The sequence below is a fragment of the Watersipora subatra genome, chromosome 11 (assembly GCF_963576615.1).
Source record: "Watersipora subatra chromosome 11, tzWatSuba1.1, whole genome shotgun sequence".
NCBI classification, from domain to species: domain Eukaryota; kingdom Metazoa; phylum Bryozoa; class Gymnolaemata; order Cheilostomatida; family Watersiporidae; genus Watersipora; species Watersipora subatra.
This window is the reverse complement of record NC_088718.1, coordinates 910,217-927,771: the sequence shown is the minus strand read 5'-3', so window position 1 is coordinate 927,771 and position 17,555 is coordinate 910,217. Positions and strand designations below refer to the sequence as shown.

The following is a 17,555-nucleotide window of genomic DNA, read 5'->3' as shown; positions in this document are numbered from 1 at the left end:
ATTGATCGTGGGTAAAACCCCAAAAGAAAAAAATGTCTTTTCTTTTGAGCATTTCAACAACGATCAAGTTTTGCCAATGTCAATCTGAAAAACGTCCTGGCTATAACATCACCTCAAACAACAAACCAATCTCAAGTGATAGAAAAATCTCTATACTTTTTCATGAAAACGTTTTAAACTTTACATTAGAAGCATTTAATTTGAAACAAGCCATTTGTGCTTTTGATTTATATTATAGTCTGTATATGTACATGTATCTACTAATAAATAAGTAAATATATGGACTTGTGACAGTGCTCTGATAACTTGAACGCTCTGATAATTCGAACACTTTTGCTCGGTCCCTTGAAGTTCGAGTTATCCATGTTTGACTGTATACGGTGCTGTCATCTCAACCACCGTTTAACCGTATGACGTATAGCAAAGATCTCTGAGACTTTCAAGGATGTTTTATCACAGTAAATTGTTATGAAGTTAAAAGTTTGTGCTGTTCGTTGTAGCTACATTCATCTTTCAAGGCATGATGACAAGTTGGGCAGGTACTTCATGAACACTGACTTATCAGTGTTATTCGTTTCTTAGTGAGCACTATATCCAGTTTCTCGAGTGTAGTTTATCTGCTTTTTCTCAACTGTAGTCTTATCAGCTCACTCTAGAATCGCTCTATGACTGGCCCTATGACTACTAAAAAATCAGTTTTTTAGTTTGTTTTGTTACTGTATGCTCCTATCACCTTACTATACTCCTATCACCTTCGCCATAAGCTGCATAGGAGTTTCAGCATATGGGTCGCGGTCACAGAAACCATAGTTAAGTCGCAAATCATGGAGTTGAGTTATCCGACTTTAAAGTTACACTAACTGAATTTATAATATTGGTAACGATTTTTGTAACACGTGTTTCTGGACCAATCAAAGAGTGATTTTTCTGAATCTGAAGTTGGTTTAGATAATAAATGTTTTTAAACTTGGAAAAAAAATCTTAAAACCGTTGCTATGCTAAACAGGAAGTACTGAAAAATGGCGTTCGAAAAATGTAATCGTTTCTTTTTTGCCGATTTGAAAGATAATTCTGACACTTGGACACTTATAATTAGTACTTTGGTATTCTAACTGATGTCAAAAGCAGTGAAAGTAAAGGGAATGGCGATGATATATTCCTAACAATTCTTATAAGAATATTACAATATTTAATTATAAGAACAATTATTTGATTTTTTAAGATTTAATTATAAGAATAATTATTTGAATTTACAAGATCGAAATATATAGTGACCGATGGTGTGCAATATGTTACTGTCATTATTTTTTTTAAGATTTTGTTGATCATACTACGGTTGTGCTCAATATCGCGGCACTGCCAAGCCGTTTTTAATATTTGCAAAATTAAGTAATAGGCCTACATTTTCTTATAGATATACAGCTAATTCTATGACAACCAGCTAAAATCTGTTTACATTTTTAAATTCAGCATAATGTTTTGGATAAACACAGAAATCTAGATAAATATCACAACTTCTTAATATTGGTTGCTATGACGGCTTGAAATGTAAACAAAAATATGCATCGGTTTTTGTTTCTCAGACTTTAACACCAGTTTTCTCGGAAGTATGTTTTCGCACTAATGGTAAACGCGCATTCAGTTTATTGACCATAAAATCTGCTGTAATTAAGCTGGAATCAAAAAATTTTTGCAAAATAACTGTGAGAAGTTTCTCCTTCTGCTAGTGTAGATAACTCTAAATCTTATAATCCCGACTTAACCATGTTTTCTGTGATCATGACACATATTTCTAATCTATGAGCTTTAGTAGATGTGGTCTTGACAGATCCTTTCCTTTAACCGTTACGCTACTAACAGGTTAGGTCAAATATAAAGTGTTTGAGCGCGGTCATCAGACAGTAGGTATCAACTTTGTGGAAACCAATGAGAGTTTTTATCATTTATCTTTAACAACATGCTCTGCATTGCCTCTCACTTCATCATTTGCTCATGGCCGGACATTTATGGATTTTATCGATAACCTTCATACTCTGGTCTGAGGTTCTGTTGAATGATTAGTCATTCGTTGACATTGCAGAGTGTCTGTTGATGTTAACCAAAATAGTTAGTTAAACTAGTTACTTGAAAAAGTATACCAAATACTTAAATTACTTTTTACTATATGTAGTACATATAGTAAAAAGTAATTGAATTATGTTTCTCTCATCTGCCTTTTAAATCTTCTAATCAGTAAAGCAGCCAAAATGGAGTTGGGTTCTCTAACTCTCTTTGAAAATAAGACAGCTAAGTATGTATAACATTATTTTGGCGTCCGTAATCATCGATAAAATGATTTTTTCATTACTTGTTAACAATAAGCCGAAAAATGAGAAGACAGAAATCAGGAGTTAATGAGTCAGTTGAACAAAAGTGTTTTAAATGGTGCTAATCTAATAGTATTGTAGAGCAGTCGGGAATCCTATGATATTTTTTTTATTGCGTGACCTTTTGGTGTGTTTTTGTGCCTGGCAGTGTCAACAACAATTTTAAATAATTGTTATTAATAATGGATGTATATAATGTATTAAGTATGTGTAATATGTATGATAATAAGCGCTCTGTAATAATGTTCCAGTCACCTATCCTTTGTTAAAACAATGTTTATTTTAGATCTCTCTTGCAGTGGGTTAGATATATTCAGTTAGATGGCGGACATATCGTCTGTTGCTTTTTCATGATATTCTTTATCTCGCTTGAATGGTAAAGTTAGTGACGATGACAAAGTTACCAATTGCTGACGGAGTACACTGATAGTACTACGGAGTACACTGATAGTACTACGGAGTGCACTGAAAGTACTACGGAGTACACTGATCGTACTACGAAGTACACTGATAGTACTACGGAGTACACTGATAGTACTACGGAGTACACTGATCGTACTACGGAGTACACTGATAGTACTACGGAGTACACTGATCGTACTACGAAGTACACTGATAGTACTACGGAGTACACTGATAGTACTACGGAGTACACTGATCGTACTACGGAGTACACTGATGGAAACGGATTTTGAAATAAGATTACCTCAATGAGATTAATTGTCATTACTTTAGCTCATCTTGCGCCAATTCATTTTTTAAAGTGAGCAACAATAAGACGGTTAGCTTTCGTACAAGAGCATTTAAATACATGGAGTTGTCTGCTCAAACTACCAGGTTCTTACTACAGTTAGCATAATTTCTTCTCGATTACCAACCTTAATACTTTATGAATGATGTCTGATTAATAGAATTAGATATATGCTTTGTTATATTACTATGTCTATGGTAGTTTCAACTCCTATGCTCTTTGAGTATTACATTGCGTTTACGAATCGAGAAAAACGTCTTTGTTAGCACATCTCATTCTCATAGTTATGGAGGAGATGCAAGTGATGAGTCCCTTTTTCTATATGGGTGTTGGTGTTTTAAAAGCTTTGGGTTAAAATCATTACTGAGGCCACATGTATCATACACACCAATTAAAATCAAATGGCGCTATTTCCAGTAATTGTTTTTGTAGCCCTAATATATGCTGCTTCAACATACAGAAGATAAATAAGTTGATGTTTAATCTTTGAGTTTTTTTCTTTTGTTATGTAGGCGCCGGAGGTAACAACTCCTTTATCTATGAACACAGTTCAGGACTTGGACCCTGCGCTTCTAGAAGCTTTCAAATTCCTGTATGAAGGGGCGCCTCATTATGAGCAGGTGAAGGTGAAAGGAGCTTGTCCCGCTATACCTTCTAAGTTAAGTACGTGTCTCTGCGTCTATATGTAGGAGTTGGAGAGTCTATTTATGACTCTGGCTTCCTACATCTATGACTCTCTGGGTTCCTCCATCCATGACTCTCTGTGTTCCTCAATCTATGACTCTCTGTGTTCCTCCATCTATGACTCTCTGTGTTCCTCCATCCATGACTCTCCGTGTTCCTCAATCTATGACTCTCTGTGTTCCTCCATCTATGACTCTCTGTGTTCCTCCATCTATGACACTCTGTGTTCCTACATCTACGACTCTGTGTTCCTCCATCTATGACTCTCTGTGTTCCTCCATCCATGACTCTCCGTGTTCCTCAATCTATGACTCTCTGTGTTCCTCCATCTATGACTCTCTGTGTTCCTCCATCTATGACTCTCTGTGTTCCTCAATCTATGACTCTCTGTGTTCCTCCATATATGACTCTCTGTGTTCCTCCATCTATGACTCTCTGTGTTCCTCAATTTATGACTCTCTGTGTTCCTCCATCTATGACTCTCTGTGTTCCTCCATCTATGACTCTCTGTGTTCCTCCATCTATGACTCTCTGTGTTCCTCCATCTATGACTCTCTGTGTTCCTCCATCTATGACTCTCTGTGTTCCTCAATCTATGACTCTCTGTGTTCCTCCATATATGACTCTCTGTGTTCCTCCATCTATGACTCTCTGTGTTCCTCCATCCATAACTCTCCGTGTTCCTCAATCTATGACTCTCTGTGTTCCTCCATCTATGACTCTCTGTGTTCCTCCATTTATGACTCTCTGTGTTCCTCCATCCATGACTCTCTGTGTTCCTCAATTTATGACTCTCTGTGTTCCTCCATCTATGACTCTCTGTGTTCCTCCATCTATGACTCTCTGTGTTCCTCCATCTATGACTCTCTGTGTTCCTCCATCCATAACTCTCCGTGTTCCTCAATCTATGACTCTCTGTGTTCCTCCATCTATGACTCTCTGTGTTCCTCCATCCATGACACTCTGTGTTCCTCCATCCATGACTCTCTGTGTTCCTCCATCCATGACTCTCTGTGTTCCTCCATCTATGACTCCCTGTGTTCCTCCATCTATGACTCTCTGTGTTCCTCCATCCATGACTCTCTGTGTTCCTCAATCTATGACTCTCTGTGTTCCTCCATCTATGACTCTCTGTGTTCCTCCATCTATGACTCTCTGTGTTCCTACATCTACGACTCTGTGTTTCTCCATCTATGACTCTCTGTGTTCCTCCATCCATGACTCTCTGTATCCCTCCATTTATTGCTCCCTTAGATGTTCCATGTATTACTCTCTGTGTTCCTTCATTCATGGGTTTCTGGGTTCCTGGGTTCCTGCATTGTAGAATGAAATAATCATTATAGAGACCAATATATTTTCAATCTGTCAATCAATATGTTCAATCATGAAGATAAGCTTCATGATTGGACAGGTTATAAGAAATTTTGGTTATTTTGTAGTATTTGTTTAGTAATATACAATTTAGTTAACTGCATATTTGCTAAAATCTGCATTAATTGCTAATAAAAAATTATGTTTAATTGCTAATTACAGTAAGCCCTACTACTTTGGAGGTTCCATTCCAGATTCATACGCGAAATATAATTTCTGTGACATAAAACCTAGATTCTTCCTAGGTATGAACCATGATTTTAACACTTCAGAAAATCTACACCGTTTTTAAACTTTTACCATTACTATATAGTATATAAGTACATGTACTTTTTGTTTAGTACTTTGTATATACTGAAATCTGTAACATATCAATGAGAACTGAACTTAAACTTGACGGAAATTGAGCTGCATATTTTCGAGCCCAAAAGGGTCAACATAGCAAAATAGTCGAAAATTTTTGTTGCTTATTCTCTCGAAATAAAAAAAGAGGAATGGTCAAATTCCATTCAATAGATAAAAAGCGGTCTTCTTTTGTAAGAGATTATATTATTGTCGCTGATATTAACCGGCATATCGCTCGGGTACTTTCATATCTTATACAGTAGAATGTGTGCTTCGTATTCATGTCTTAACGATGACACTGGCAGCATATTGCCATCTGTATGTATTTAAATGGAAGTCACTGAAAACGTATGATACAGCTGCGATAGTTGAAATTGAAAAGTAGGAAGGATTGCTGTATACCATATCATGTACAGTAATTGGTATGAGCATCATACCTAATCTAATTGCAAATAATAACCATTTTGATAGCTGCAATCTGATGATGTAACCTACTGAATACTTCAAATCTGTCATTGTCACTATTATTCCTTACTCAAGCATTTTATGTTGGTAGTTGGCAGCATACAGGTATTCCAGAAGCCATATCCTTTTGTCCAGCTCAACAGTCTTGATTTTCATCTTTCTGGAGGGGGTAGCTACTCGCCCCCTTCTTGTAATCCTTCACAGAAACTCGCCGTCATCATTCCATTCAGGTAAAGCTACCGGATAGCTAGTTGTCATGGTAATCAAGGCTAACTTTGTATAGTTGCTTTTGTTGATCAGTATTTAGAAACCGAAAGGTTTAAATCTCAGCGAAAGTCTCAGTGACACCCATAGAGTTATCTCCCCCTAGAGTGATAACTACACGAGCGTTTCCGGTGCCAACAAGGAGCGTTTAGGCACACCCCTTTTTTGTGCTAGTCAGTCGTAGTGATTGACTAGATCAATGACATCAGCCATGAGAAGGGTTAAACAAGGATCATGAATTTCCAGTTAAGATAGTAATTAATGCTCATATTAAAGAAATGATGATTATAGTTTATTACTCTAATATATGCTTATTATTTAAAGCAGTTTCATACCTACCAGGGATCACTAAACATATTATGGAAATGTTTACTTTTTCATATCCATTTCCATCAATGATATGCGGCCCCCCACAGCCCCATACAGCAATGATATACAGCCAATGATATACAGCCCCCCCTTGTATATCATTGTTTCCATGAACATAAATATTTCCATAATTTTAGGGAGATGTATATGGAAATTTTGTTTTAGAAATATGGAAATTTTATTTTAGAAATATGGAAATGTTATTGAAATGGAAATAATATGGAAATATTATTGAAATGGAAGTAATATGGAAATGGAAATAATATGGAAATGAAATAGGGAAATGTTATGGAAATGGAAATAATATGGAAATGAATTATGGAAATGTTATGGAAATGGAAATAATATAAAAATGAAGTAGGGAAATGTTATGGAAATGGAAATAATATGGAAATGAATTATTGAAATGTTATGGAAATGGAATTAATATGGAAATGAATTATGGAAATTTTATGGAAATGGAAATAATATGGAAATGAATTATGGAAATGTTATGAAAATGGAAATAATATGGAAATGAAGTAGGGAAATGTTATGGAAATGATATGGAAATGAATTATGGAAATGTTATGGAAATGGAATTAATATGGAAATAAATCATGGAAATTTTATGGAAATGGAAGTAATATGGAAATGTTATGGAAATGGAAATGAATTATGGGAATGGAAATTGTGACATACACGTAATCCCTAATACCTACTTGACTTGCAAAGGCACTGAATAGATAGTGTTAAGTAAGTGAGTTAATGCAATCAGTTACTCATAGATAAAATAGATAGTCATACTGGGGTTGTATTGCATTGGTGTGATGGGAAGCTAATTGACTGCCATCAACTATGAGCTGTACTACCCGAGTTGCCCGAGTAATAAAAAAGTCTGGACAAAAAATTTATTTTTATATAACATTTACCATTCTAACTTTTAAATTTCATATCATGAGAAAATATTTTTAAGCAGTTCAAATGAATTAAGATGAAAAAGAAAACAACTGTAAAGGTTTTCAAGCTTTTTCAAACAACTACAACTTTAAAATTTCATATCATGAAAAAAGTGTTTTGTTGAAATAAATTAGGAAAAAAAACTGTAAATGTGTTTAAATGTAAAATAATTAGCAAGTAATGGCTAAATATAATCTGTTTAGCTATGATTACAATGAAAAATTATTTAATAAATAAGGCAATAAAAGAGTCTATTTTATTTTTATATAATTATAGTTTAGTATAATTAGGTATAATTTATTTTTATCTAACATATAGCAACATTTGCCACTCTAACTTTCAAACTTTTTGCTTGCTTACATCAAGCAAAGATGTCCACTAACTAGTGGACATCCTTGCTTTAAGCTAGTCTATGTATTTGATTGATATGTATTGAAATCTAATATTACATGCAAGGGCTGTTTGTGAACTGTGGTGTCAATGAATCACTCTATCACCATACAATGTCAATACTTTCAGTTGATGACAGTCGATTAGCTTCCCATCACACCAATGTAATACAACCCCAGTATGACTATCTATCTTATCTATGAGTAACCAATGATATACAGCCCCCCATGTGTGGGGGCTGTATATCATTGGAGTAACTGATTGCATTAACTCACTTACTTAACACTATCTATTCAGTGCCTTTGCAATACATGTAGGTATTGAATTGCTTCAAATAATAAGCATATATTAGAGTAATAAACTATAATCATCATTTCTTTAATATGAGCAATAATTACTATCTTAACTGTGGAAACTCATGATCATTCTCATGGCTGATGTTATCGTTCTGTCAATCACTGCGAGTGACTAGCACAAAAAAGGGGCGTGGCCTAAATGCTCCTTGTTGGCACCGGAAACGCTCGTGTTGTTGATGGCACAGTTATCACTCTAGGGGGAGATAACTCTATGGTGACACCCAATAGGATCCTGTTGTTTATTTATTATTACTAGTACACAGCCCTTACACTGAGAGATCGTCATGAGTAATCACTGCACTCATAATTATCCCATGCCATGGAAAGGTGGTTGAATGGTGTAGTGGTAGTGTGCTTGCTTGTTAATCTGATGGTTCAAGTTTGATTCCTGTGCAGGCCAGTTTTTTTCTAACACTTTTAGCATGGCTTTGGATGAACAGATGATTCTTATTATGGTAAAAATTATTTTTTTGTTTTTCATACTCAAAATGTTAACTTGTTTCTCACTTTGGTTAGATAAATGTTAACTTAATATCTTAATTAATATTGCATTCATAAAATTAGCAGTTGCAGGTTATATTGGGCAGAATTAAAGTAAATAAATCAAGAAAGAACTGTTTGCTCTGTCTCCGCGGCAGCAGTTCTATTTCGTTGTGAATTCTGTTCATGATGACCATGAGACAATTATCTGTATTGAAAGAAAAAGTTAATTTTGCATTACGCTGTTCTATAATGTAAATTGACTAGGTTTTGGGTGAATGGATTAAAAGGTAGCGGTTACCATGATGGAAAGTGCACTTTCTTAAAATAAATCCCTTCAGTCAGGAAACACACCACTTCATTGCGTTTCCTTGTTTCCTGTTGTCTCATGTTCATGTCTGTTTTTGTTCTCTGCCATATATTGACTTGTCTTCAGATTTGTATAAAATAATGTTTTGTAGAAAAAGATCAGTGCACTTGTCTATCCTGTTATTGAATCTCCATCCCTTCTTGCAGAAGCAACAGCGTGACTATACAATATTTGTTGTTAACCAGGTAACCTATCTCTACCGCTCTTTATATTGAGTCTTCTCCGCCTTATGGTACTCTTATATACTTAGTTACGTGTAATTTATATACCGTACTTAGTTATGTGGAACTTTAGCAGTGTTCGTTTGGCATTCAGATTGGATTATCTCTAAATCTTAAAGGTTTACTTGCAACAAAATTCACATTACAGTTATTTGGTATCAAAAGATTCATCATGTCTTACTCTGTTGTGTTGTAGGTGCAAAATATATGGAAATGTGATGACAAGCTCTTAACTCATTCGCACCCAACTAATTTCTAGGCGATTAGCGCAAGGCACCGCCAATTTTTTTTTAAGTTGCAGTAATTCAAATTACTACTACAGGCGACAGACTTGAGATAATTTACTCATTCAAATTTCACAAGAACCAGCCAAGTCTTCTCTTTCAAATGATTTTACATCCATATAGACAACTCATATCCCTTTTATGTAGATCCGTGCCTCAAAGAAGGTAGTTTCAGAACATTTTTAATTTTGAAAAAATTGTCATTTGCTGAAACAAAGTTAGATTTGCACCATAAAAGTTGCAAAATATACAAAGTTTGACTGAAATTACTTATTTATTACATACAATACATAGTTATGAATATTATTTATACATATGCAGTTAGTCATGTACATGAAAATCATAAAACTCTAACTTATCCTTCAAACAAAAGCATAGCAAATCTAAGCAAATCAAAACAAAGCGTATGCCAATTTAACTCAAATAAAACGTCATAAAATTTAACTCAAATAAAAAGTTATGAAAATATTTCAGATAATAAAAATATGTTCAACAACTCTGTTTTTGACTTTTCAGACTTAATAGTCAGCTCTAAGAATTGATATGATCCTATCAAAGGTGAATGATAACGTTAGTCTTACTACGGCTGACAGCCTGAAGAGTGCATTTTTATTCGAGCAAAACGATTCAAATTGGCAAAATTAAAAGTTAATAAAATATTTGAAACATTAAAAATAATGTTTATTTGATTTATGCAGTCTTTCAATGTCTTACCACTTTTGAATCTGCATACTTACTTCTGGAGTTGAAAAAAATTATCGCGAATGATAAAATTTTAAGTCGACACAGTGATTTTCGGTTTTGGTAGATATTGTGATTATTGGTGTACTAATTTGGTTTTAACTTTTGCCAGAGACGTCATAGAGGCATATTTTAAAGTTTGTCTGATTGGCCAGAAAATTTTTTTTCTAACTAATCAAAAATTAGCTTTTATATTTTAAAAATAACGATGCAAGGAGTTGGTAAATTTCAGACGCAAGTTAACTCGCGCCTGGGTGCAAATGTGTTAAAAGCTCAAAAACGAACAGTTGATCGCAGCCATCACGAAAACGCTGTAGATTGGAATCCCTTTCCAAAACGGCTCAAATGGAACGTAGCTGAACACCATGGCTTCTGTATACGCATTCATGCAACTTCATTCGTCGGAATGTTTTCACAAATATACTTCATGCATTCGATAAAGCAATGTCTATTGTCCTTACGCGTTAATTTCATCATCATTGTAATGCTGTCACTTTGACCACTGATATCTCAAACCCACTGTAAAAATTTGATTAGATTTTCAACCTTAGCTTGAAGGAGTGCATATCATCCTCTGATAAACATGATGAGCCTGTTGGTCACCTGTGATAATCGAAAAATGCTGCAGAAATTTTTCGCGCTATTTGGCAAAAAGTATGGGTCAGGTGATCAGATTACGACTAGATGATTAGACCAGGCTGAAACAAAACTGTAAAGTAGCGAGCATCTATATTTGATACAAGTTTTTCGGTAGTACCCGAAGTGTTTGTCATAAACTATTGCTACTAGACGTTTTATATTGAGTCTTTTATTGGCCTTTAATTTCACGTCGTATGTCAAAACAATAACCACAATGTTTGAGTACGTCATCGAAATAAAGACATTCCAAACTACTGCGTTTTTGTGATGGCTGTGATTAACTGTTCGTTTTTGAACTTTCAAAAGCTTATAATCACATTTCCACATATTTTGTACCTACAACACAGCAGAGTAAGACATGGTGAACCTTTTGATACCAAATAATTGTAATGTGAATTTTGTTGCAAGTAAACCTTAAAGTAGTCTGTTTATATGTCAATACAGCATTGTCGAGGTCTTTACTCACTAGAGCGAGGTGTAACAACTCCATATCTTCATAAAAGTAGCCGTTGCAGGTTACATCAGGGCGAAATTAGAGTAAATAATTCAAGGAAGAACTGTTTGCTCTGTTTCCGTGGCAGCAGTTCTATTTTGTTGTATTTGTAGTCCTCATAGCGCCTTGTCTGTTGTTATTCAATTTGAGTCAAACCGCAAACCTTTAGTATTCGTTTAAAGTTGAAGGTTTCGTAACCCGATCTATATCCTGTTTGAGATTCACACGCCATCTTTTCAGCCATCTTACATCACTATGTCAACTTTCCAATGTTCTGAAAGGTGTAAGGCTTCAATTTTTTGCTTGTTTATATACTTCGCCCACAAAAAAGCATTTTTTGTGGGCGAAGAGCTAGCTTTTCTCATTTTGGTTAATCAATTGTTCGCCATGAGTTGTCAGACCTTAGCAGGCCATGAAAAATTATTTAATATAGTCTAAGATGAAAGCCTTTTTACTTCTTGGAGTTGGCACAAACCCGCTATCACTTCTTTAATATGGATGCATATACAGATGCTTATGATTGGTTCTCACTTTCATCACTATGATTTCATGACGCGGCTCATTCGCATGTTTGCATTGTCTGCAAGATGGAAATGGTCAAAGCTTGCAAGTTGAGCGAGTTCCGTTACTCGTAAATCTTTATCGAATGTTTCATTGCTGCCAACGATGTAAACAGCACTTGCCAACGATGTAACCAGCACTTACCAATGATGTAAACGGCACTTGCCAACGATGTAAACAGCACTTGCCAACGATGTAAACAGCACTTACCAATGATGTAAACGGCACTTGCCAACGATGTAAACAGCACTTACCAATGATGTAAACGGCACTTGCCAACGATGTAAACAGCACTTGCCAACGATGTAAACAGCACTTACCAATGATGTAAACGGCACTTGCCAACGATGTAAACGGCACTTGCCAATGATGCGCAAGCAAATGCTGAACAAGCTAATCAATTTTGAGCACTCTCCACACTTCAATCGCTCCATATTCTTTTGACAAAGCGCCCACGTTAATTTGCAATACGTGAATGTCTATTGAAGCACTTATCAACGAGCGCGCAATTCCAAATCAGCATCGTTCACATGATGGAAACATAGTGAATGTTATCTTGTAGTAGCTTAGCCTTGCGTATGATTGTTAGTTTTCATGCCTATTACCTTCCATTGTGCCATCTATTATAGTAGATATAATAGATTATCTATTATATAATATTATATATATAATGTTCTATAATAATATTATTATATAATATTATAGATTATCTATAGTAGGGAAGTTTTGTTCTCTTTATTTCGTGTTGCACAAGCATATACAGTACTTACATTTGAGTGTTTTCTTCAGCCATTTTCAATAGCCAAGGCGCAACAGGAGAACATGTACGTAACGCAAGCCGTAACTCCTATATCTCCGGTTATAATCACTCACTACAAAGGAGTAAAGTTGTTTGCTTGCATTCATGCCTCTGTCATTTGATAGCTGTGTTGGTTGGCAGGTAACTCGTGTGCTTTCATTCCTTGTGCCAAAGAGTTAAAGTCGCAGAATGAATGGACACGGCGTCAACGCATTGTATGTGTATTTGTGTGGTACCATATCGATGCCAAACAAATTAGCCGGAACATACTGGAACATCTATTTGCACATCATTTGTTAGCTCAAAGTTGTGTTTATCATCGGTTACTGATTTGTGAAAAACTAATTTGAGAAAGGTTGGAGAACGGCAAATTCATTTTCGTCAAAATTATGAAAATTTTGATTAAAAATGAAAAGTTACTTTCTCTGTCACTAGTATAATCTGCAAAAAAATCTAGCGCTATAGACATATAATTGACCAAGAAAAAGCATACTTCTGTAGGTATGCCTCGTTGTATGTAAGGATTTGTCACTTCGCTTGGTGCCCACATAAATTGATTCAACACTTGTTTGTGATTGGTGCTATGAAACTATTTATTAACATAAAAGCGTTAGGCAATACCTATAATTTACCGTCGTGTTCAACTCATGCCATGTGGGGCATCATATCCATTCAGTTGATTGGTGCTTCTCCCCTAACTCTCCGGAGTGACTCACCGCTCTAGAATAACTTTTATGGTTTATATGAACTGCTGAATTAAAAAAGGACCGGCATATATTTTGCTTTTGTGCTGTTCTGATGTATTGCTATTTCCTTGACCTAATAGATACACAAATCAGCGACTCATACTGATCAGGCTTTCGGGGGGTTATTATCAGACCATTACGCACATCGGACCATGAAAAGGCCTATGTGCGTATTTTTACAAAAGTGGAGGACATCAGGCACACTTGTGTGAAATAGAATTTTTAGTAGATTTACCTATGACGTTGTCACATTTTATTACTAAGTATTTTGTTATTGGTCGGTTATAGTTAGAGGGGTCAAAGTTCAACCGTGCTTTGCTGATGAACATAGGCTTCATGGAGGCAATGAAAAGAAAAAAGTACACCTGCATTGTGTTTCACGATGTCGATCTTCTACCAGAGAATGACCTGAATATTTATTCGTGTCCCGAAGACAATGTTAGACACATGTCAGCGTATATCAACAAGTTCAACTATCAGTAAGTAAAGTACCTGTTACACATGTCAGCTTACATCAACAAGTTCAACTATCAGTAAGTAAAGTACCTGTTACATGTGGCAGCTTACATCAACAAGTTCAACTATCAGTAAGTAAAGTACCTGTTACATGTGGCAGCTTACATCAACAAGTTCAACTATCAGTAAGTAAAGTACCTGTTACACGTGTCAGCTTACATCAACAAGTTCAAGTTTCAGTATGTACGGCACCCATTTTTAACATTTGATATTGTTTTGAACGAAACATTCTCAATAATGGTATATTAAAGCCTATTTAAATGGATTACGTATGACTAGTTCACTGTTGAGGAGCGCAACTTTACGGTAATGTAAAGAAATATCATTATCAATTCACACAGATCTAGTTGTTCAGTAAAGAGAGTTTCTTGTTTGACATTTGTTGTAAAAGGATGGCACACTGATCAATTGAAACCGACATAGCCTGCTTTCAATGAAAGTTATGAAAATGAGTTAAAGGTCTCTCATTATGTTGGTAAAGAATTAAAGGTTATAGGCAGCTGTATGTTTACATCATCATATCTGATGAAATAGTGACAAGGGAAGAGTTTCTCGAATTTCCAAAAATCTTATAATGCGGGCTGTGACAGACACCAACGTGTTGCTAATGAAGGCGTATATTTCAAACTTTTGTTACCTACAATTTATTTGCAACGATTGACAAAGTTGTTATATTCTGATCATGTCTTCAGATTAATTTTCATAGGTATAAATTGCAGGAGTGTGGAAGGCATCGATCGGTGGTTTTTAAAAATTATCAACATATGTTATCTCTCAAATATTAGTCAACTTATTAATGAAACCTGTCTTCAAGCTGTTATTTTCTCTATATAACAGCAGTATGTAGTTATATATGTAAGGCTGTAATGTATGCCAACTGGACAAGTAATTTCACTTGCAAGTGTATGCTTTGTTGATGAGCTCACATTTACAGGATGGAATAACTCCTAATTTGTTAGATGTTTCATGTTGACGCCTAGTCTAGATACTACTAGGAATAAAATTTGTAAAATAGTTTTACAAATAGTACTTATACTTTTTCAGCCAACATTAGCTTAGGTCATTTTATTGCAAAGCTGAGAGTAGAAATGCTGCCACTCTCTCCAGGATTTGGCTTTAGCAGTTGGTATTAGTGCTGCACGATATCTTTGCATGTACATTTCATTATTTGGTCTCTAAATATATCGAATTCCGAAAAATATCGAACATTGGAGTTGTCTTCTTTCGATATATAGTGTTAGCTGTAACATGAATGATACGAGAGGATATTGGTTAATATCGGTTAAAAAACAGGAGCTGCCATCTCTTTATAATAAAGAGAATAGACAACTCCAGTTTTGCAAAATAAAGTAAGCCGATATTTTGATAAAATATCGGCTTCGATATTCATATCAACTTGAAAACTGACCAAATATAAAATCATCAACTGAAATATATCGTCACATCGAACTATATCGTGTTATTGTGCAGAACTAGTTGGTATCCAGTTGAAGGCTGGTAGAAGAGCATGTCCAGTTCAGTAATAAACATTTCTGGTTGTTTGATAAGCATATATAGGGATTTTTATTCACACAATGTCTTTCATATTATATAGGTTTTATCCGTGCATCGTAACCAAATACAGATGCTGAAGATATGCAATATACATAAATGTGAATATGCAATATACATAAATGTGAATATGCAATATACATAAATGTGAATATGCAATATACATGAATGGGATTATGCAATATACATGTACATAAATGGGATTATGCAATATAGGCCTACATAAATGTGAATATGCAATATACATAAATGTGAATATGCAATATACATGTAGATGTGTGTAAATTATCTCTTCATTGAGCTTTACTTTTACTTCCTTTCATAGACAGCAATCAGCTCTGGTTTGGTCTCAACCTGTTCGCTTAGTCGTTAGGTAAATACTGTACATTGCAGGCTCCCTTACAATGACATACTCGGAGGGGTGGTCGCCATCAACTCCCGCTTGTTTGTGAATGCCAATGGTTACAGCAATCAATTTTTTGGCTGGGGAGGTGAAGATGATGACTTTTCAGCTCGCTGTCGGCAGAAAGGAATGATAGTAGTTCGTTATCCAAAAACTATAGCTCGGTATAAAATGATTCAACACCTCTCTGATTCAGGCAATGAAGCCAACCCTCAAAGGTTTGTCTGTTCTCTATTCTCACATTTGTTTATTGCATTCAGAGAGTACAGCATTTCGTTGTTGTACGTTCTGTTACACCAACTCGGATGTTTTTGTGAGCAACTTGCTGTCTCAGTATTTTATTTCATACACTGAATTTTGTCACATTTAGCTAATTACATAGGATTTCATCAAAAGCAAAAAAAATACACAGTTGCATGCTTTTCATTCTGGAAAAGTAGCCTTTTCAGAACAAAACATGTTGACATTACATTTGGAGTTGCCCTGAGAAATGATCCCACCCTGAAGGCTAGCTCCTGTTGATTCATGGTTACTTCTGTATTTTAACCCCTTCACTGCCATCCATGTACAAATTTAGCTTTCGGCCTACTGTCAGCCATTTTACTAAAAATTGCCGATATGGGTAAATGATATGTAAACAATTTTTTCAATTTCAAACCCTATTTGAAACATTTTTGTTATCTATTTTATGTTGCCAACATGTTTACAAACAGACCTATGCAGAAAATTCAATGTTCTATACTATGTGCATTGCAAAGGCTATGTGAAGCTACAATCGCTACAAACTACAAAGCTATCACAAATCCTCTGCAATATTCCTTACTCTTACAAAACAAATTACTTTCACTACCACCAGAGTCAATGCTGCCACTTTTATTGTATGAGCATTTGATTAATTCTGAATCTGAATCGCCTAAAATGTCATCAACATAAGTAATTTTTCATTTTTCAACTCGGGAAGTACTTGCGAAAGCTATAATAACACTAAATAGTTTAAACGTTAAAAAAATGTGTGTTTTTGAGTTGGAAATTTCCAAACAAAGATAAAAAAATTGCTTCACGACTTTAGGCTACTTTTACAGAGAAATCTTCGGACAACGCTGTTAATACCATGAAAGTGCTAAAAATTGTTGATTATGTTGTCTACGAATAATAAAATTAAGTTACTACGCAATTGCTGGGAAGTTCGCAAAAAAGCGTCTTTGGCAATCGACCATAGATTTCTCATACATTCGCATGAAAGGGTGAAAAGGTTAAGAAAAATCAATAAAGCAACTGGCAGCATACAACGAAATGTGGTTTATAAAAAATTTATTGTCGTATAATTTCCAGTAAATTATTTTATTTTATGGACTAACTGGTGCCCTTTTTCGTTTTATGATTCTTGTATGGCATATTATGGAAGGCAATTCTGCTGAGAATTCAATTAGTGCTAATAAATAAATTTATAT

General features: G+C 35.1%; 1 protein-coding gene across 3 annotated transcripts in view; it reads left to right on the top strand.

The window, feature by feature from the left end:
* Positions 1-17,555, top strand: part of LOC137407721 (beta-1,4-galactosyltransferase 4-like) — a 74,649-nt gene that overhangs the window by 53,236 nt on the left and 3,858 nt on the right. For all 3 annotated transcript variants that reach the window (XM_068094092.1, XM_068094093.1, XM_068094094.1), the window contains 5 exons: positions 3,630-3,780; positions 6,074-6,212; positions 9,242-9,335; positions 13,923-14,113; positions 16,095-16,322. In XM_068094092.1, the coding sequence (XP_067950193.1) occupies positions 3,630-3,780; positions 6,074-6,212; positions 9,242-9,335; positions 13,923-14,113; positions 16,095-16,322 (803 nt within the window). The remainder of the gene's footprint in view (positions 1-3,629; positions 3,781-6,073; positions 6,213-9,241; positions 9,336-13,922; positions 14,114-16,094; positions 16,323-17,555) is intronic.